Here is a 21826-nt window from a genome sequence, read left to right as displayed (position 1 = left end):
GCTGAATAGGATGCAGCAGTGGAGGAGGTGGAGAAGTTTTTTGGGGTGGAGTCTACCACAAATCAAGGACTTCCCCAGCACCAAGCAGGCAAGAACAGTAACAGCAAGAGAGGAGGAAAGTCTGTGTTCTATCTACCCATGGATACCAGTGCTTTCTATTCTCTGTGCAGTCTCTGTTCCATATACAGTAGTGAGTTCTAGATGAGCTGCATGTCAGAGCATTTTTTCCTTACATCCTGATAATTTTGTTTGTTGTAATGAAGGTTTTGGTGACAATGCTGTTGGTATAGTCCATGTTGTGTTAAATCCAGTGGAAAGATTTCCTATGGTCATCTGCATGCCATAGCAGTTAGCCCCCTAGATAGTCTCAGTAGGCAGATTTCAAAAGCTGCCAAGAGATTAGGCTAAATTTTTCAAGGTGTTTGTCTTGAACATCTTTTCTTGAATGCCACAGGCCATGGCAGGCTGTTCAGTGCTCTTCCAGGGGATTATATGCAAGTATGGGCTGCTCTCATGGACAGTCTTTGCAGTTTGTCTCATTAAACTGTTGAATTTATTCTTTGCTTGAATCTCAGTTATCACAAAACCAATTCTGGGTTTTGTCCACCCCTTCAAAAGCCTTCAATGGAGTAGTCCACCCTTCTATAAGGAGAGGTTTATATTGATGAACCTAATATTTAACCAGAAGAACTTAAGAAGTATAAAATGGGACCTCGATGTCTCTATCTGGTAATACAGTGAGCTGGCAAGCTAATTACAAAAAAAAAAAAAATCCGGGCAAGAAGATGCTGCAGGAGGGAAGGATACTAGATAACTGCCTTTCTTAACTTGTTAAATCTGTCAGTTTTCCACTCATGTAATTTCTCATGGATGAGTCAAGGAATGAGATTTATGGGGTCTTTGTCCTTCCTGCTATGTCATAGAAAATCTGTTTATGTTTCCAATATCAAAAGAAATGGGAAAACTGGTGTAACTTCATATTTGATCCCTAATGAACTTAGTGTAATACTAACTGTTCATCAGCTGTGGTGTAGGACTGCAACAGAGGAATGATGACTGCATGTCTTGACATGTACAATTGTCTAACTATTTCACAGTATGTTGCAAGTTTGATTTCCTTGCTGGATTTTGTCTGCACATGCAAAAAAACTCAGGCAGATAGTGGTTCCATTCAGCTGACAGTGTTTGAGGTGTCAACTATTGTGAAAGAGGCTCCCGCCCAACCTTTCACCCCATGTTTTCACCTAATTGTGTAATTCCCCAGGGTATAATGTACCTGCACAATTTTGCGCATAAAATGTATGATTGTGCATACTTGCATAATTTAACCTGGGTGGGTGGGCTCCGTGCCTTCACCTCCGTGGGGCTCCCGGCACTCCAGCTGGGAGCCTTATGTGCAGGTACCGAGTGTGGTGGTGCACGACTGGACAGCTGGTGAGTATGGAGGGGAGCTTCTGCCTGCAGGAGGGGTGGAGGGTATGGGCCCCCCTGCCACACTCCCCCTCACCCCATCGTACACAGCCTCTGCTGTCACTAGTGACGCCAGCCACAGGAGTAGGTGCCAGGCCCTCAGGGTGTTTGCGGCCATGACAGGCAGAGCCCCCCAGCGGCATGCAGCTCCAGCTGTGTCCCATGGACTGAACGTGGTGGCATGGAGCCAGCCTGGCTAGCCTGCTTGCATGTGCTGTCCACCCAGAACAGGCTGGCTCTGTGCCAGGACATGGGGCTCGCAGCACTGCTGGTGGGAGCCACATGCCATCAGGCCGGGCTGGCCAGCTCCATAGCTGCACGTGGGGCTTCTAGCACTCGATTGGGAAGCTGCATGTGGAGGCACGGAACCTGCCTGGCCCAGTGGTGTGCAGCTCCAGTCTGCAGTGCTGTGAGCCCCACATGCTGTCATGGAGCCAGCTTGGTCTAGTGTGTGGGCATGTGCCAGCAGGCCAGGACAGGCCAGGATGCTTCTGTGCCACCAAGTGCGGCCCCTGGAACATGGTGCATAATTTTGAATGTTTCTGTGCTAATTCCCTGGGATGTATCATATTAACCAACTTATAGCATTTTAAGCAATTACATTTAAAAAAAAAAAGTTATCATGTTTTTAACATTCAGAAAATTGTTTGGAATAGATTATGATGTTTACCAGCTGTTCTCAACTTTTTTGAACTCGACGCATCTTCAGTGAACAGCAGGGCACCCCTCCATAACTTTTGTGAATCGAATGGCACCCAGTTTTAGAAGCTTATTTATGTATTGCAGTGCTTTCTTATGACAGTGGGGATGGGGAATCAACCAGGCAGGAACAAGCCTGAGAGTGTGTTTATCTACTTATCTCCTCCTAGCACTTATCATCCTTCATAAGATGTCACAGCACCCTGGTTAAGAATCATTGTTGGTGGCTGCCAAAATTTTTTTCCATTACATATATTTCTTGCGTCCTGTGTATACAGCACTATCACATGTTATCATTTGCTGCAGATGGCTGAAATGAAGCAGACAGAAATATCTTTTCTTTATCCCAGAAAATTCTGTTTAGGTTTTCCTGGGATATAAATTGCATCAACTTGCTGCTTTGTTTCCCTTGCTTTCCTACATTAGAAAGTCATTTGTGACCAGCCCAAAGTAATAATTATATACAAACATTGTAAGGCTAGGTTTATGCGGTGGCTGCAGCAGGAGTGGGTGCTGCTCCGGAAACACCTCTGAGCTGTTGCATTGAGTAAGACAAGAGCTTGTCCATCTCAAATTGGCTTACTCCCTTGTGTTGTTTCCTGAGCCCAAACAAAGTCTGGGTAGCTTATCTACTCGTATCCCCGTATCTATACTCATATTTTAATGTCATGATCACACCTACTCTCCACATTCCTTCACTGAAAATGGACCCAAAAGAGGGCAAAATTAAGGTTGCCTAGCAACTGTGAATCTGTTTTTTCCTTTTTAACCTAAACAATGTTGCAACATAGGAGTGTTTTGTTGCATGTAATTAAGTATACATGCTTCAGTGTCTGTAGGGAAGCCTACCCTACAGTTAAATAATTTATAGTGATACTGTTTGTCATGCATCTGTGTGATGAGTAAGAACTAGCATACTTTTGTTGTGTTAATGGTTTCTCACTTTTCAGAACTTCACAGTTGATGAGTGTGGCTGAAAAGAGGATGGTCTCAGTGCTTTAATAGCTTTACTCAGTGCAAAGCAACCTGATCTTCTGATCTGCCTACTACTGAACACCTTTTTATCATAGTGTAATGATAGGTGGGTGAGTGGGGCATGAGCCCTGGGTGCTGTCTAAGGTGGCAGTGCTAGAATGGAGTTATGGGGCTGTCTCACCTTCCTGCCCTGCTTCCCTGCACCCTCCCTGCAGTGGCGGTGGTGCAGATAGCAGGGAGAGTAGAGCAACAGTGGTGATGCATGGTGCAGCAGCTGGAGGTTCACTGCTGCAGGGTGGCGTGGAGCGTGATGTCACCTCTTTTTTTTGTTGTTGATGAAAATCGGTTTTTAAATGGTGGCAAAAGGAGATGACATCTCTCGACCCTCCCTTAGTTGTCCATTGGCAATCCCTCAATTTGAGAATGATCTCTGCCATGACTCAATGATGGCTCTTGAGGTGACTTAAAGAGTCCAATTTTTGAACCATAGATCTGTCTGCAGAAGGTGCAGGTCTTTTCACAGGGAAGAGTAGGCTGTAGACTGGGGTTCCTCTCCTTTTCCTTCCTCTGCTCTTTTATCTGCTTAGCTGTGAACCTCTAGCTGCTGCCCCTGCACCATGTGCTGCCATTGCTCAGGGTGCACTACTGGCCAGTTGTGCCCCTGACTTTTTCTTGTATGAATACTGTCCTTTTGATATGTCAGTATCTATAATAAGGATATGAAAATCTCTAGGGAACACCCTTCCTGGGCATGTGATCAGCAGTTAAGTGAACGCGTAAGGGCCATCAAGTCTTAGAGATTACAAGAATTTGAATCCATGGATACCATAAGTGCTTGGACAAAAAAGCTAGTTAGATTTTCTTTTAAGTGACTTTGGGATTTTCCAGTCACTGCTGATAGTCACCAACGCATGAGAAGTTCGTCTCCTCCTTGACATTTATATGCTCGTTCATCACACCCTATGGAATCCTGAGCTGTGGCTGTGACTCTTTGCTTCCAGCTCCCTAATGGCGCAGTTAACAGAACAGAAGTAAACTCAAAGTTAAACAGAATTTACCAATGTACAAGATGTATTTAAATACATTTTTAAAAGTTTGCCTTTGAAGTTTTTGGTTGAGCTAGAACTAATTTTATCTTCCAGCCTTTTCCTCATTATCAAAATTAATATGTACAGGAGAGATGGGTAGAATGGATTTCCTGAAATTCTTAAATGACAATTCTAGTCATGATTTACTTTTAAAAAATCGTATGATATAGTTTTCATATAACATAATTCATTTGACAATAATGTGATTTCATTTACTAGTCCTCAGGTGGAAAAACAGACCCCTTAGGTAATGTTAGGATTTAACATTAGGTAATGTTAGGATTTAAAGAACTTCTGTGTTCTTTTATTGGCAGTAATTTTAGATGTGGAAAGGGGTACTTTTCTTTAGTTCTGCAAAGAGAGTTAGTTACCCCTGTTAGCCTAAGCATGGGTGTAGCTCCAGAGATGTGTAGTGATGCTAACATTATTGCCAAATGAATTATGGTATATAAAAACTGTATCATAAGAATTTTTTTTTTAAAGTAAACCAGGACTAGAAGATGCAATGTGTTCTAGCTCAACCAAAAACTTCAGAGGAATCACACTAAGCATCATGTTATGTTTAGAAATACAGGACTTTTAGGAACGGTTTCCCAGACCAGCGATGTAAATTGTACACATCTTTATAAATGCTCTGGGGTGGGGGTGGAGGTCGGGGGGACATTTTAATTAGAGAGGATCTTGGGAGCTGCAAAATTCCCGCAGCATCTCCTGTATTCAGTGTCCTGTGCTTCAAAATGAAACTTGGGGACACTGAATACACATGATGCTGAGGCTGCTGGAGCATTCTGATTAGCATGTAGGTGCCCTGTGATTCTCAGGGACTAATATATTCTTCTACTTCTTTGGATTAGGAAAGCAGGGCAATGCTTGCTTACTTTGGGTGCCTGGATAACGATAAAGAAAGACATAATTTGTATTTGATCAGGTAAAGGATGACAGTGGAATCTGACTTGTAAAGGGACAGTAGAACCAAATCCTTCTGACTAGATTTGATTTTGGTTAGAAGCTGGCATAGAAATCAAATAAAGGAAGTTATTGCATGTTCTCTCCTTCACCCGTCATCTGTGCCATTATCTCCATTTTTCCCCCCCCCTTTGCTTCCTTCCAATCCGCCTTTGTCCATCTATAGTAAATGTGGGATCCAACTGACTGAGTTAAATGTCTCCATTGTGTTTCTATAATAGTTTTGTAGTCTGATGCATCAGATTTATATAATTAGAAACATGTTCAACAACTCCATTCTCATATCCTAGTTCAGCATTGTATTGATTCTATCCCAACCCAGTGCCTTTTCATTGCTGAATTGGAAAGCTTGCTGTGTACGTGGGTAACTTGTAAGGTCAATAACTTTCTACAATCTTGTGTACATATTTTGGATGAGCAATTGTGGTTCTATTTACAGGAGAGTGCCTCCATATGTCTTTGGGATTGTTTGTGGAATCTTGTCTGTGGGTTGTTTTGTTCTAAGGCACTCGGAGCCTTTTGGATAGGGTGGGATATAAATCTAAAAAAATTAATTCAATCTCATTCCAAAAATTACAGTAACTAATAGGCTGTATTTTAAGTTAAGCTACTTACAGATGATTTATTCTGTTTTCCGTATTGTCCCATTATATTTAGTGTTAACTTCCTATAAAATTGTTTATAGGAAGAGTAACTTAATATTTTTGCAGATTTTCACTTCAGGAGCTTCTTCCTTATATAGATTTTTGAACTCACAACTTTCAAGTGATTATTAGATGGACATTTCCATAATCTAGTGCAAGCACTGTTATTTCCTCCAGAAATCAAAATATGCTCGTCCAAACAAGCCTTAACTGTTATCTCTGCTGCATAGCAGTTTATATTTATCCATGTTATACATTTTCATGGATAAACAAAACAGTTATCTTAATCTTCCTAATTGGATTTACTATTTTTCCCCTTTATTATAACACTAGCCAGTTAGAGACACTTTTCCTGAAGAATGGACTAACTTCCTTTCCCCCCACCTTCCACCGACCCCAGTTACTTACTTCCTATATTTCTCTGTTTAGACAGTGAAGGTAGACTAGACAATACATCTTATTTCTAGTAGGTTTTTTTTTCACTTTCATGTGTGTTAGCTTGGCCCTGATATGTTTGGATTTTAGGTGCAGTGCAATGTCAAAAATGCTAAATGTGACCAAGTTAAAAAAGAAAAAATACTCATCAATAAGTTTCCTAATACTGTTGTTTAAGTCCTGTATATAAACCTGAATTATTTATTAAAACAACATTAAATATTACAGTTTTTAATTTTTAGTTTGGTGGATATTTCTGATGGAATATGTAACATGCATGTGTTTAAAATATATGTTAACGTTTGATAGTCCCTGTTATGTGTTTTTTCCTGCTTACAAAAGGGTAAGCCCTGCAAGAGCAATGTTTTCATGTGTACAACTATTTTTGTCTGAGAACGGTCTTATACTTGACCTAATGTAATTTCATTCCAAAACCAAATATTTTCCCCCCCTAATAAACAGTTTTCACTTGCAAGGCTATTTAGGATTGCTTGGCTGGCTTTCAGCTTTTTGCTTTTCTGTAAGGAGTGGGAGGGATTGATATCTGTTTATGAATCTTCTAAGCTTTAATAATTAAAAAATTAGATTCCTGTTGTCTAAGCAGTTTGTGTAAAATCTAGCTCAAGACTAAAATCACAAATACACAACATATACAATACTTCCATGCTAGATGGTTCATAGCATTTGGTAGGGATAAAACAAGTACAGTAACTGAATCACAGCTGTTGCTTACATGGTCCATCTACATTAAAACACAAAAGATACTTAAAAAAAATATGCTTCTTATCCACACACCTGTGAGTCATGATGTCAGGAATCTACATTTAAAGCAGATCTTACTACTTAGTGTTGTAGTATTATCCACTGTGGCAAGTGTGCGGTAAGAGCATTTAAACATAGATATGCTAATAATTATTTAGGTTAGACGTCAAGAAGAACTTTACGGTAAGGGTTGTCAGCATCTGGAATGGACTTCCAAGGGAGGTGGTGCTCTCCCCTATCTTGGGCGCCTTTAAGAGGAGACTGGACAACACCTGGCTGGGGTCATCTGACCCCAGTGCTCTTTCCTGCCTGGGGAGGGGGTTGAACTTGATGACCTGCTGAGGTCCCTTCTGACCCTAGCATCTATGAATCTATGAATAATACTACAGTATCATACATGGCACAGGTAGCTAATAAGGTTGGATAAATTCTCTGAAGACTGTCTGTAGTAGGCATGCACTAGATAAGAGTTTCAGGGGCTGAGTAGGACTTTCTCAGGTGCAGCAGGGAAATGGGTGAGAAAATCACTTGTACTACATTTTCACCAGCAGTCACTAACTGTGTATCCCTTGTTTTGTGTATGCCTAACTTGAGATGCACAAGGCCGATGTAAAGAAATACCCAAGTATTCTCCACTGCAACTAACACCATCAATAGCTGTGCTCTTAAGGTAACAAGTTAAGTGCTATATTATGCTAGTTTTTCTGAAAGATCAGTCCAAAAGCATTTCAAATTTAAGTATCCAAAATTTAGGGGAAACATTTGACAATGTCAGATTCTGTTTTACAGGTGAGGGACAAATGTCATTTCACCTCATAGGGGGTTTGCCTCATAGGGGGAGATAAATTTTCTAATGTTTGTATGTTTGTAATGTCCTCATAGAAAAGCACACGAGGAACTATATAATCTTGCATTTTTAACAGGGTTTTAGTGGTATTCAGTATGAAAAGATAAGAGGGGTAAGACCGTAGATTAAGGAGATAATACAAGAATGAAACATGGACTAGCTGTTCTTCTGTTACTGTGTACTGAATGAGGGAGTTTTTCAGGAGAAAAAAAAGTCTGTGATTACATAATCAAAGACTAGCTGTAGAAAATAAGGAGAAGGATTTCTATATTCATTTCTATGAATTGAATTTGTCCCAGTTAACTTGCTTGAAAATGACTGCATGAAATGAAATCAGCTGAGGCTGTGGGAGGTGGAGAGAACAAATAGGAAGAAAGCAACACAGAAAGAAGCCATCTCCAGGCAGCATACCAAAGGTCCCCAACAAAATGTGGGTAATGCCCAACTGACTTGCCAACAGGTCTGTTTCTCAGTTAACCAGATGTAAGCAAAGAGGAAAAGGGTCTTGGTTGGCATCTATGGCTGTAGGTGAAGTCCTCTCTACACATATGTATTGCACAGTTAGTTGGTTAATAGACTATTTATGTGTGCAAGGTAAGTATCATGCTACAAATAGGTCCATCCAGCTATAAGATTAGAGCTTGAAAATGTGTAATAACCTTATAGCTGGTTTCTAACCAGCTTTAATTTACATATGTAGCAAGGAATACATTGGGAGTCCTTACGACTGGAAGCCCCATTAGTTGTAGAGCTTGCTATGTGCTAGTGCAGGGAGAGCCCAGGATCTTCCTGTGCTAGCAATAGGGCATGATTGGATCTCATGCTGGATCCCACAGTCATGCCTTCTGCCATCCGTGTGTGGCATGGCAGAGATGCGATTGTGCGGAACATGCATCAGATCCTATCATGCCTTTACCTGAATGTCTAGAGGTGCCCTGAGTCTGGCTGGAAGATGCTTAGAGAATGTTATGTTTGTGGTTTTAATTTAGTTAAACTAAAATGGTGTTTATTAACTATACTACTAAACGATACAAACTTTTGCTGTTTATTTTAAGTGTAGGATGATTTTAACACTTTCCCTATGAAAATATGCTTTCATAATATACTTTCCTTTTATTTCTATAAAATGCTTAAAAATCATCTAGCTACTGACATATTAACAAACATGGTTTGTGATCTCCATTGTATTTATAGTGATGTTGTAGCATGATGGTCCAAGAATTGTGGGAGGGAAGGACTTCTTAAGATGGTATTTTAAATTGGACTTATTGTGTAGTAGGGATAGAGTTAAATACATTTTTTAATGTAAGATGTTCTTCATCAGGTCAGAATGTGTTCCATGTCTGCTTGTCTGCTGTAAAGTGTACATGTATTGACACCAGTCTTGCAAGATGCTGCATGTCATTTCTGAGATTTCTGGTGTCTTTTTTCCTCTTGACTTCAGAATAATATTTAAAGGGTTGAGGATGCTTGCCATTTTGTGGATTTATGCCCATACTTTAAACACTTCTGGGTCTTTTGATTTTGAAGGCACTAACTTAAAACCTAAAATACTATTTATTAGTAGTAGTAATAAAAATGCTGCCATATAGAAAGAGTATGTTTTATGTAAGAGCCTTAAGATGCAACTTGTTTGTTAGGGGTTAATCGGATTTTACTGACGTGCTTCTGTGCTAATACAGGATTAAAGGAAAATGGATGACTGCTTTTATTGTTTTTTTTGATACAGTAGTGAGGGAGTGGAGCATTACATGACTCTTCTGACGGTCAGCATGTAGTTTTTTAGATGTGTGTATGATTGTGGAACTTACCTGAACAACTATGTCTTTACTGTAGAGTCAGGTAATATAAGTGTGAGTGCTGTCTGGCTAAACTACATATTCCTCAGGTTACACAGAACTGTATTTCTCAAGCCTAGCCCCCCTCTTTAGGTATTTCTCATGCTTCAGGTGAAATTAATTTGGTTCTTGAGTCTGACACTTCAGAAACAGTTGCCTCCACATGTGTATTTTTGACTCAGTATTCCAGCTTGTTACGTCTAGTTTGAGCCCTTGAGGAAGGCAGGGCCACATTTTTCTTTCTGGCAAACACAGCTATACCTCAGTAGCTGTCTTCAATAAAATGCCAATTCCAAGTACTGTATGTTAGAGAGTCTCTTTTAGCATAACAAATAGAAATGGAAAATAGGTTTTAAGTGCAAGTTTTAATCACAATAATGTGTGTGTGTTGGATGCTAGGCAAAACCCACTGAAGAGATGAATGTTATGGTTGTTATAACTTATAACAATAGATTATGGTTATAAAACCTATTGACTAAACAGTTTAAATGTCATGTGTGTTGCAGTATCCAGGTTGTAGCCGTATGGGTCTAGAGGAAAAGGCAATCAGGACTCATAGTAGAGATGATATCTTTTATTAGATCAACGAGATTTTTGCAAAAAAAATTATTTAATTATAAGCTTTCAGGCCATTGGAGAAAAAAGATTGTAAAAGTTCTCCTGGGTAGAAATGCAAGTTTGTATTTCATAGGATTTCACAGAGGAGTCACTAGATGGAAAACTCCTCTGGGCAGTCAGTTTATAGCTGGTATGGAGCCTCTCACCTCCTGTGAGGATCTGTGATGTTGCAAATTACCTTGAAACAAAGGCAGGAGCAGGATCTCTGGTTTCAGGTGGTCACAGCTGCTTCCTGCTTGGGAAGATATGAAGATTTCATTGTTAAAAATCGGCTAAAATTCAGTATCTTCCATGTGTCAGGTATCCAGGTTGTAGCCGTATTGGTCTAGAGGAAAAGGCAATTGAGACTCGTAGTAGAGATGATATTTTTTATTAGGCCAATAAGATTTTTGCAAAAAAAAGTCTTTAATTACAAATGTGTGTTGCCATACTTGTGTACTCTGTTTCCAGCAGCTGGTTAAATGTGTTAATTCATCCATCACCTAATTAGGTCAAAATGTGTTTCTGATAGTTATCCCCTTCCTGGAATTTATGCTTAATTTTTATAATCATTGGGTTGTTCTGGTTCTTTTCTGGTTATTGCCTTGTCTTCCCACAACCCCCAGTTCCCTTGCTGGTATAGAAACTTACAAATGAGATTGCTTTCCCCTATCAGCTTTAGGGTGATTAATCCTATTGCCTTGCACTATGGCACTATCAAATAATTTTGCACACCATTGGTTTGCACTCCATACTAAGGTTGCACTTGCTATTTCTGTCTGGCTTTAAAGAAGATAACACCCTTTATATAAAGCATGCAAAATGGAGACTTTATTTCTTCTGTCTGTCTTCTTCCAGATACTAAGTTAATAGTCTGGGATGTATACCCTTTCTTATCCTATTAGTTTATCCTGGCCCTGGCTGAAAGCCCACACCTCCCTCTGGAATTTCTTTAGAAGGGCTCGGAAGAGTTGGAGAGACTTTTTTTTTTTTTTTTAAACTCCTGTCACATTCACCTATTTAGCTCCTTAGCATCTGAGGCAGGAGGAAGGATCCCTTTACACTTGGTTCTAGGTCATATTGTTTGAAGGATATTATATGACTTCATACTGTTGTCATCTTTGTACCCTTGTGAGTCCTACTCTCACATCTAGTCTGCTGACTCACAAATAGTGAGATGGCTAAGAACTACTTAGGATATATGTGAGAAGCAAAGTTTTAGTGATCTTTTATTGGACCAACTGTATAGTTTGGAGAAATGCTATACGAAGTTTTGCCTGAAAGCCCACAAAACCCCTTACTGCTTCCATGTTCTCTGGGCTATTAAGGCTACAACAGCAGTCCAGCCCTATCCGGGTATAGACAGACCTAGCTGTTGTATACATGTCAAATTATACTGATAACACACTGTAACTGTTACAGCCACATACTTATGTAGCAACACAGGTGTAGCAAAACCATTGCTACTTAAATCTAGAATGAAACCAGGTGATTTTGTTAAACTATCACTATAGCAGCATGCAGACTTAACAGTTACAGCTTAACAGCTGAATTGCATTCCTGAGTGGCTGCCTCCCCCCTTCCCTTTTTAAATAAGTTGGAAGGTACATTTCTTCATAACCTTATGCTTAAATCATAAATGTCTTTCTTGTTCACAAACTACCTATTAAAAATTGGGGGCTTCAGCTCCCATACTTTGTTGTGTTACAGCCTCTCCTGCAGCTAACATGCTGAATTTTGAGTAAAATCTTCAGTCCCATTTTCTTTTGTGTGGGAATTAGTCTTCTGGTGAGGTCTCTGTTCCCTCTGGAGAGTCCCTGCTCAAGTATTTGTTGTACACAAGAGAAAAGAGAGAATCCAGCAGCCTAGGATCAAAGAGCATGCTGCAACATGGGTGAGAGAGAGGAGGAGGAAGGAAACTTGAGACATAAGAAAGAATTCTCTTTAAGGCTATATCTTGCAGCATATAGGTCTATGTAGTATCCCTTTAACTGGCTGAAATACATCTTTTATGCACATTGGGAGCAGGAAGTGTAACTGTTGACTGGAAAGAGTATCAGATAAGAAACTGTAAAAACAAGTTGTATTTTTGCTCCAGCTCATAATGAGACAAAAATGTTTACAGTTGATTCTGCACGAGCAATTCCTGGCCCTTCTGAATAGCATGAGATATAGTGAAAAAATGGAAGATTAGCTTAATATATCATATTCCCTTTATCCCTCACTGATAATAGATACGTAAATAGAATTTTTATTGTCTTAGGACAAATGTACTAGGACTTTAATAGTTTTTTCCACTGAGAAGTCTGCTTTTCAGCATTCACGACATTCCAGACTCCCTTATGTATTATAACCTGACACTGCAGCAGGAAAGCATGTGTTTTGCTCTTAGCTGCAATTTTAATCGAAATATTAGAAAACTGTTATACTTACTAACAACAATACTGAAACTGTGGAAAAAATGTATCTGGTAGTTTCCTGAAGAAAGTCTGCACTGAGTGGGAACAGCTTTGTGTCTGACAATAGTCCAATACTAACATTAAAAGCAATAGGAAGAACTTGTAGAAATTATTTGCAGCTCTGCACACTTTTATTTTTTAATGGGATGTAAGAATTGTATCGTTTTGGAACTCAGTTGTCCTACTAAGTCATTCATTTATGCCTTGCCTACAATTAAAAGATTTTGCCAGGATAACTGTGTATGTGGGGAGTTTGGAAAAATCTCATGCATAAGCCAGCTTTTCTGGCAAGGGCCCCAGTGCTATTATGGCAGTAGGGTCATCTTTCTCAGTACACCTTATTTCATTTGGGGAAGTAGTTTAAACTATATTGGCAGAGTTTGTTTGCTGGTTTAAGCTACATCTCCACTAGGGGAAGCTTAAGCCGTAATTGTAAGACAGGAAATTTTTGAACCCTGCTCAAAGATGTAGCAGCACATTTCTGTAGTTTGATATCACACTAAATGGCGTTACAGTTGCTAAAGGCTTTTGCTTAAATTTAAACAAATATAGTCATAAATCCTTGTTCTTTTCCTCATAGACCTTTCAGCAGCCCAGAGAAAATTTGCCCACTCCCTGAGGGATTTTAAATTTGAATTCATTGGTGATGCTGAGACGGATGATGAGCGATGTATAGGTAAGAAAGAGCTGAATTTGTGCACACATTTTTGGCCTTGTAATGTATTTCTATGAGGTCTTCATTTTTTTCCCCCGTTACAGATGCATCTCTGCACGAGTTCTCAAACTTCTTAAAGAATCTTGAAGAACAAAGAGAAATTCTGGTGAGTTGAAAGTTCTTTACAGTAAAAATAAAGTGAGCATAAAACAAGGATTAAAATGAGACCTAATTAAAATTGTTTGTCCTCAAGTTAAACAGCAAGGTGTTGGCATCAGTGTCTTTTTGTAAACTATTATTGGGCAATTTTGAATTTGCTTCTAAGTTACTTGTAGCTTCTCCTGACTAAGGGGTAAATACTGTGGTGTTCATGAAGAGCTCCCAGAATCTAGATGAGGGCAGGTACAAAAGTTACACTTATTGTGCAGTAAGTGTGCAGAAAGTGCTTTACAGTCATAACTGAATTGATGGTCAAGGGACATAGAGCACCATAAAAATGGCAGGTCCCGCTCTAAGATAACCCTGGATTGATGTGCTATCAGACTTCAGTGCAGTAGGTTAGAGCGTGGTACTGAACATCTGTGCCAGATCCCATCTTGACTTAAGGTAGGTCACATTTTGTTGACATACCATTGAGAATTGCAGCACCCAGCTAACCCCCTCCTCCCATGGGGTGGCAGTCTAACCTAGGCCAGAGCTCATCTCCTCTGCCCAAGCGCTGGGCCAGCCCTGCCCCTGGACTCTCTCTGATGAGAGTCAGCGGAGCCTCTGTCTCCATGCCTGCCTGCATCCATTCTCCAGGGTAGCATATATCCATCCACACAAAGAAACCTGTTGCTGAATAGCTCTTATTGACTATTGTCATGGGTGCTAGTGAGCAAGTACTAAATGTTTGGGTCTGCTGCTATTTTGCCTCTGCTCACAGTTAGTATGTCTTAAGGACTGATTCATCTTCACTGATTTCTGGGAATGGGCAAGTTCCCCAATGGAAATAAAAATTTACTTGAACATGCCCAAAATGGACATCAGCACACTCGCACACACTATTACATAACATCTCTACTTTCCAACTAATCTGAGGAAACTGACTACATGTCTAAAATGTAGGTTATGAGAAATAACTTACACTGCCTGTACTCAGTACAGGATGTAGAACCAGAAACCTTTGAGTCCAGCTCACAGACACAAAATCCCAGAAATCTTGGATGCATTCAATAGCCCGTAAAGAAGCAGAGTGTGTTTCTCTTTTTTCATGTCTTCCAAGGCAATTTCTGAAATTTCTGGTCCTTTGAGTAATGGTTTGGAACTATGTGCACATGATAGAAAGCTGGTTCAGACAGTCTGTTACAGAGTATGAGGTATGCTGCTGGGAGTCCCCCAGGTGCATACTTAGTGCAGCTAGTTTCTGGAACACAGGTTTTGTCAAGCTCCCGCACTGTTTTATTAGTTACCATTTTTCAGTTGTTGCTTTTCCTGGCTATGTGAATAATAATATCCAATAGTTTTGCTAGCCTTAATGTAATGTTCCCTTCTTAGAGCAACCCCCTCCCCGCCATTTAAAGAAAAAAACAACCCTCTGGGACGCAGTATGTAAGACGTTCCCTTTAGGAAACACCTCACATTCTTCAATGGGAGGAGAGGAAACTCTTTCCGTGCCTTCCCAATCTGCTGCCTGCAAAAGAAGCGGTGACTTCATTTTCCTTTCAGAATCCAGTAGATTTCTTAAAATTTGTACAGAATTTTGGAAGCCAGGGGGGAGACAGGGACACCCTCCTAAAACTGTAGTGAGTGGAGGCAGTCAGGCTGTCCCATTTACCAACTCGTGCCCCAGAAAGGATGATTTAGGATCACCAGGTATTTGGTACTGTGTCAGTATTCCATCATTTCTGTTTTAATTGCCTAATTAGGTGATGTCCTAACGTTACCAGCCAATCGGAAGCATTGTGTGTTTGCAAGACAAGAAGTGAAGCTGTGACCCATAGGGCCAGGACAATACACTATTTATCAAGAAATTGTTGGAAGGTTTTAAAAGGCATTGATTGTTTGCATTCAGGGCAATAGAGTGTTCCCATTGTGTGTTTTCTGAAGTGCTGTAATGTTGTAATGGATAGTGCTTTGGAGGGGCGGGGTTTAAGTTTATCACTCAAACTTTCAGTCACATGCAGGTTGTTGAAATGTAGTGCCACTTAAATCTAAAACTGGGGTAATTTTGCCTTGATTTCAAGTGGAGCAGGATTGGATCTTTGTACTATGTACTCTATAAGTTACATTACTAGCCTTCCCTTGTTTTGTCTTCAAACAATGAATTAGAGAAATTGTCTGAGCTAGGGAAAATCACATCCCCAGGTGGGTAATTTATTAAAAGCAGTTACAGATATGAAAGCATTTTACAGTTTGGGGGAAGCGAGAGGGAAGACAGCAATTATAGAGGTGAATGAAGCCAAATAAGGCTTATCAGGTGAAGCTGTTGAGTGCTATATACCTGTAAAGAAAATAGGAATAAGAGCCAGTTATGTGTGGGGGGTCTAAATTAGGAAGTAAAGTCTTGTCTGAAATATATTAATAGCACTCCACTTTCTTACTTCTTCCGAAGGCTTTTGTGGAGAAAATAATAACAAAAAGAAAACTCTTTTTTGTTTTTGGTATCTACAATCAATAATATATACTATTTCCATCTTGCATTCTCCAAAGTGATTTCAGATGCATTTGATGCAGTAAGTGGCTGCTTACACTCAGTATTTTTTTAATGTCCTGATGCAAACAGTGTCTTCTTCAAACTATGTTTGTGTTTGCCTAAGACTTAGGTTAGTTCTCAGTTCTGAAGCAAAAGCTCTCTGGACTTTCCCAGTTAATTCAAAAATCACTTTAATGTACAGAAGGGATTAAAGCCTTAAATATGAAATTTCAATTTAGGTGCATAGGAGAGGGTTTACATTAGAGTCTTGGATCTGAATCTGGCACATGGTTTTGGTTTCGACACTAAAATGGTTCTGCTTATGTCTGTTCTTCAAGGGTTACAGCTCTGAATGATGCAAAGTAATGAGAGGAGATGATCTCTCCTTATCTCTATCTCATACACCCTTCTGTAATCTCCTTCCTTTTCAAAATGAATTCATACTAACACAAAACAGCCACTTGACTGTGTGTTGCCTTGTGCCTCCTCACTTGTGACATCTGTAGTTATATTGGAATCTCCTCCAGACAGGGACTTTGTATAGTGCCAGTAAAGGATGGGGAAAGAGAAGGTAAAAGTGGAAAAAATGCAATCTAGTAAAATTTGTCAAGTACTATTTGGGGTTGCCATCCATTAATTTTTTAAAAAATTATTTTTATTTATTTATTTATTTATTTATTTATTTTGGAGGGAAGGTTCCTGCAGTGTCCTTCATTCTCATTCAGTGCAGATGGACTTCCCCTTTTCTTTCTCACTGATCAGATAGCTAGCAGACGATAGTTCGGTGTGTGGGCGTGTGGTTGTTGTATGGGGCTGGGGCACTGAACTTCCAAGCCAGGACAAGCAGAGAGACATCCTGTGATCCTAAGGCACCACTTGGGCTGCGGACCCTTGAATTTTACAGCCTGGGAGGGGCATGTGGCATTGCTAGAATCACGAGGCAACAGCTGAAAGCTCCTGGACAATTCAGGATTCTGGAGGTAACCTGAGCAACTGAGCCCAGGTGATGCAGGTACAGGGGTCCTAAGCCTCTGAAGTGAGAACGAGAGCCACATGTTGGGAACTGCAACCTTGTGCATTCACCATTGCTTCCATCTATCCGTTCACCCTTCCAGCCTTTCAACCATCCCTTTGCAGCCAGATCCTCACCTACGGACACCGAGACCTCAATGAGCTATCTCACAGACCTTGGATGAACACAGCTTGTCTGTTCCCAACAGCTAAACATGGGGATGCAAATGGTAGTTTGGGGAAATAAAGGAACTCAGTGGCATCTGGGGTGAGGAACACATCCAGCATTGGCCCCAGATAGGGCATTGAATTAGATACGTCTTCAAGTGTATTGCCCAGGAGATGCAGGGGAGGGGTCACAATAGAGACTGGGAGCAGTGTCTTGCCAAGATCATTTTGATGAGAAGGCATTATTACTGGATGCTTGTTGCTAGAAAGCAGTCCATGGGACGGGGTCAGAGCATGCCATTCTGCAAGGACCTGTCCCATTTCCTTGACAACAACAGGGCAGATGCCCCCTGCTCCCCCCCACACCCACAGGATCAGGGGTGTTCTGGAGGAGTCTCCTGCATGGACCCCAATGGAGGAGGCGGTGGCGGAGGGAGGTCCTGCAACATTGTTCCCCACACCGGGGTCACAGCTGTTCCAGACCAAGTCCTATTGCACGTCTCTGTGCCCTCCTAGAGGTGCAGAGCATGTACCAGCACCCCTAGTATCAGAAAAGTGGCTGCTGCGCTGACATGACCCACAGGACCTGCTCCCAGTTCTGGCATTTCTCCTGATGAGCCATGCTATGTGCAAGGATGCCATGCAACCTCTGATGGTAAGTTTCACCCCACCTCCACATGACCGTGATGAAGATTCAGGCCTTGTGGCGGGAAGTGCAGGGGGAAAGAAAGGGGGAGCTGAGGCCACCACAGACCACCCCCTTGCTGTCAGAGCCCTCTCTCAGGCCATTATGTCCGAAAAGGGCTCAAAGAGGTCGGGGCTGAGGGAAGGGGCATGAATGCTAGGGCATTGGGGAAGGTGAATTGCCTGTTTTCCCCCAACCCCTGCCCTCTTCTGCTGAAGCCTGGAGCCCAGCCAAGGCATCAGTCGTCCCTTTCCCCCTCAGCCCCGAAAGTAGGGTGCCAAGTTAAAAGCTCCCTACCCTGTGTGTCTTCAAGGTTTTATGTTTGTTTGAGTTCAAGCCTTGAGGTGTTCCTCCTGACCCCAAGCCCCTTTCCAGGTTCTGTCATTCCCATTCTCAACCCCCCCATCCCCACCCTGCCACCACCACCAAATGTTTGCTATTTTGTGTGAATTGAGAGGAGGGACCAAGCTGAGACTTGAGCAATGTACAGCAGATTTTCTTTATTAAAGACAGGAAAAGTTTGGCAACAACAACATCTTAAATGTCTCTTCCTTGTGGTGTATTCCCCCACATGCAGGTGTGTGCCATGGTGGGGGGAGGGTTGGGGAGGGAGAGGAGAAGGGGGACAGTGCCCAGTGCCTGGGCAGCCTGGGTTGTGGGCACGAGTGCCCATGACACAGGGCCAGAAGAGCCCATGTCAGGAGACCCGCAGCTTGGTGCCATGGCATGGGCACTCATAGCCCTCCAGCCCTACTCATCCAGAGAGGGCTCCCTGTCCATGTGGGTGAGGAGGCAGTCGGCCAGGGCTTTGTGGCTCAGGACAGCTTGCTGCAGTGTGTGGGCAGGGTCACGCACATCAGTTGGGGAGGGAGAGGGGGGTTCACCTTCTTCCCAATCTGTGCCATGTGTGCTCACAGTGCCATGCCCAGTCCATAGTTGAAGTTTTCCTTCCAGTGGTCCAGGTGCCACCCACAAGGCGTCATGAGCCAGAGCAGGAAGGGATAGACCAGGCCTCAACGAGGATTGGAGGGAGTGATGTTATTAGTGACAAAATCAGGGACCCTGGGAGTCTAGCGCCCACCCTCCATCAGACCAGAGAATGGGGAGTTGCACAAGACTCAGACATAATCCTGGTCAGCTGCGTGAAAGTCAGTGGCCCAGGCATGCTCTGGATGCATGTGTGTATGCATGTGTGCAGAGTGCTTATACATGCATGCACGCACAATTCCTCCCCCCCTTTCCACAGAACCGAGGTGACCAGGATACACGTGCATATTTAGCAGGTTCTGGGTGGGCACGCGTGGGACGGCCAGCTGATTGCTTGTGGCCATGATGAACTGCTGCTACATCAGGTCCAGGTAGCAGCCATGATGTCCCCATCAGCCAATCAAGGGTGTCTCAGCCACTTGGCTCCACTCGGGAGTCTTCAGCAGCCTGGGAAGCTTGGGGACATGCAGGGAGGCATGTGAGAGTTCTCCCCTACCTGCTGTGCTTAGTCTGTACAGGCAGGGTCTGAGCCCCACCCCAAAGGCTAACACATGTTCTGCTTCCTCCTGGCCTAACTGTGGACACAAAGTAAAGCTTAAAGGTTAGAGCACTTCCTCTGCAAGCTTCTTGAACACTTGTACTTAACCTTGCTGCTAAGTCAAAGTGGAAAACAAAATTAATCAGGTTTCACAGTAGAAGTAATATCTTTTATTAGACCAACAAGATTTTTGCAAAAAGAACATTTTAATTGCAAGCTTTCGGGCACAAACACCCTTCATTAGGCATTGGAGAAATATTGTAAAAGTTCTCCTGGGTAGAAATTAAAGTTCATATTTCATAGGATTTCACAGAGGAGGCAATAGCTCTCTTATGCTGAGAGACTTCTTACCAGCTAAGAGCTGCCTGCCCAGAGGAGTTTTCTCCTCTAGACCAGCTAAGAACTGCCTGCTTTCTCCTCTAGACCAGTATGGCTACAACCTGGATACCTGAAAAAAAATTAATGGAATTTTGTTTGCCTATTACATTAAAAAACAAAAAATGGAAAATGTATAGATCCTTGGGCTTTGGTTCTAAGCAGGTACTGAACCTCAGATATGTAGAGCTCTAAAATATAGTTCTCTATCGCTTCGGCCCAAGACTTTTTAAGCACCAGACAAACACAAGATTTAGGTGCCTTTATGTTTGTGGTTGTCAACCAGGATTCTGTGGCACCCCAGGGCACCCCTAGAACCTGTTAGGGGTGCTACAGGGAGAAACTGCCTTGAACACCCTGATTTCATAGATTTCATAGACATTAGTGCTGGAAGGGACCTCAGAAGATCATCGAGTCCAGCCCCCTGGGTCAGCTGGGGGTCATAGGATCCCAGCAAGATAAGCATCCAGTTTGCTCTTGAAGGTGTTCAATGTAGGCGCTTGAACCACCTCCAGTGGCAGGCTGTTCCAGACCTTGGGGGCTCGGACAGTAAAGAAATTCTTTCTTATGTCCAGCCTGAAATGGTCTTGTAGTAGTTTATGCCCATTCGACCTAGTCGTCATCCTTTGGGGCGCTCTGGTGAACAAACGTTCCCCCAGATACTGGTGGTCGCTCCTGATAAAGTTATAGGTGGCCAAAGGCCGAGTACAGGGGGGGAATGACGTCCCGGGATTTGCTTGAGAAGCATCTATGGATGCAAGCCAGCGTTTTGGTCGCTTTACTAGCTGCCGCATCGCATTGCAGGCTCATGTTCATCTTGTGGTCAATGATGACCCCCAAGTCTCTTTCTTCCATAGTGCTAGCCAACATAGCACTGCCGAGCCTATAAGGATGCTGCGGGTTTTTTTTCCCCAAGGTGGAGAATCTTGCATTTATCGGCGTTGAACATCATCAGATTCTCGTCCGCCCACTTGCTGAGCCTGTCCAGGTCAGCCTGGATCACCCTCCTGTCTTCTGGTGTGGATGCTTTGCCCCAAAGTTTGGTGTCATCAGCGAACTTGGCCAGTCCGCTTCTGACTCCAGTGTCCACACCATTAATGAAGATGTTGAACAGTATGGGTCCAAGGACAGAGCCTTGGGGGACCCCACTGGTCACAGGACACCATGATGAGTGACTTCCATCAATTACTACCCTCTGGGTCCGACCACAGAGCCAATTTTCCAGCCAGTGGATCGTGGAGGACCCAAGGCGACAATTGGCCAGTTTCTCCAAGAGGTGATCATGGGAAACCAGATCGAAGACTTTTTTGAAGTCAAGATATATGACATCAATCTCTTCTCCCTTGTCCAGGTGATAGGTCACCTGGTCGTAGAAGGAAATGAGATTGGTCAAGCAAGACCTACCCGCAACAAACCCGTGCTGGCTATCCCTTAAGATGTTGGCGTTGGCCAGTCCATTAAGGATGGCCTCTTTAATAAACTTTTCTAGGATCTTCCCCGGGATAGAAGTCAGGCTGATGGGCCTATAGTTAGCCGGATCCACTTTCCTCCCTTTCTTGAAGATAGGCACCACATTGGCCTTCTTCCAGTCTTCGGGCACTACACCAGAGCACCAAGAGTTTTCAAAGATCCGTGCTAGAGGCTGGGCTATGATGCTCACCAGCTCCTTGAGTACCCCGGGGTGAAGATTGTCAGGGCCGGCTGACTTGAAGGTATCCAGCTTCTCAAGATGTTCCTTCACGAACATTTCATTTCCAGGAGGCATGTTAAAGCTGAACTGGGAAGACCTGCAGAAGCCCATTGAATATCCCCTTTGTATTATACAATTTAGCATTGAAAATAATAGAATTTTGTGGCACATTTCATTGCCCTTTTCAGCACCTCTGTCATGGTGAGAGCTGCATTTATCATGTTACATCTCCTTAGAATCAACTGTAGCCTGTAAAATCCTAT

At 42.3% G+C, this 21826-nt stretch overlaps 1 protein-coding gene across 4 annotated transcripts in view; it reads left to right on the top strand.

Annotated features, from left to right (window-relative positions):
• The window catches only part of ARHGAP10 (Rho GTPase activating protein 10), a 221633-nt gene that overhangs the window by 50004 nt on the left and 149803 nt on the right, over positions 1 to 21826 (top strand). For all 4 annotated transcript variants that reach the window (XM_006023709.3, XM_025204307.1, XM_006023708.3 and 1 more), the window contains exons 2-3: positions 13361 to 13456; positions 13540 to 13601. In XM_006023709.3, coding sequence (XP_006023771.1) covers positions 13361 to 13456; positions 13540 to 13601 — 158 coding nt within the window. The remainder of the gene's footprint in view (positions 1 to 13360; positions 13457 to 13539; positions 13602 to 21826) is intronic.

This window comes from Alligator sinensis, unplaced genomic scaffold (assembly GCF_000455745.1).
Source record: "Alligator sinensis unplaced genomic scaffold, ASM45574v1 scaffold169_2, whole genome shotgun sequence".
In the NCBI taxonomy this organism is placed as follows: Eukaryota; Metazoa; Chordata; order Crocodylia; family Alligatoridae; genus Alligator; species Alligator sinensis.
The sequence above is the reverse complement of the archived record's forward strand: the minus strand, read 5'-3'. Positions and strand labels throughout refer to the sequence as shown.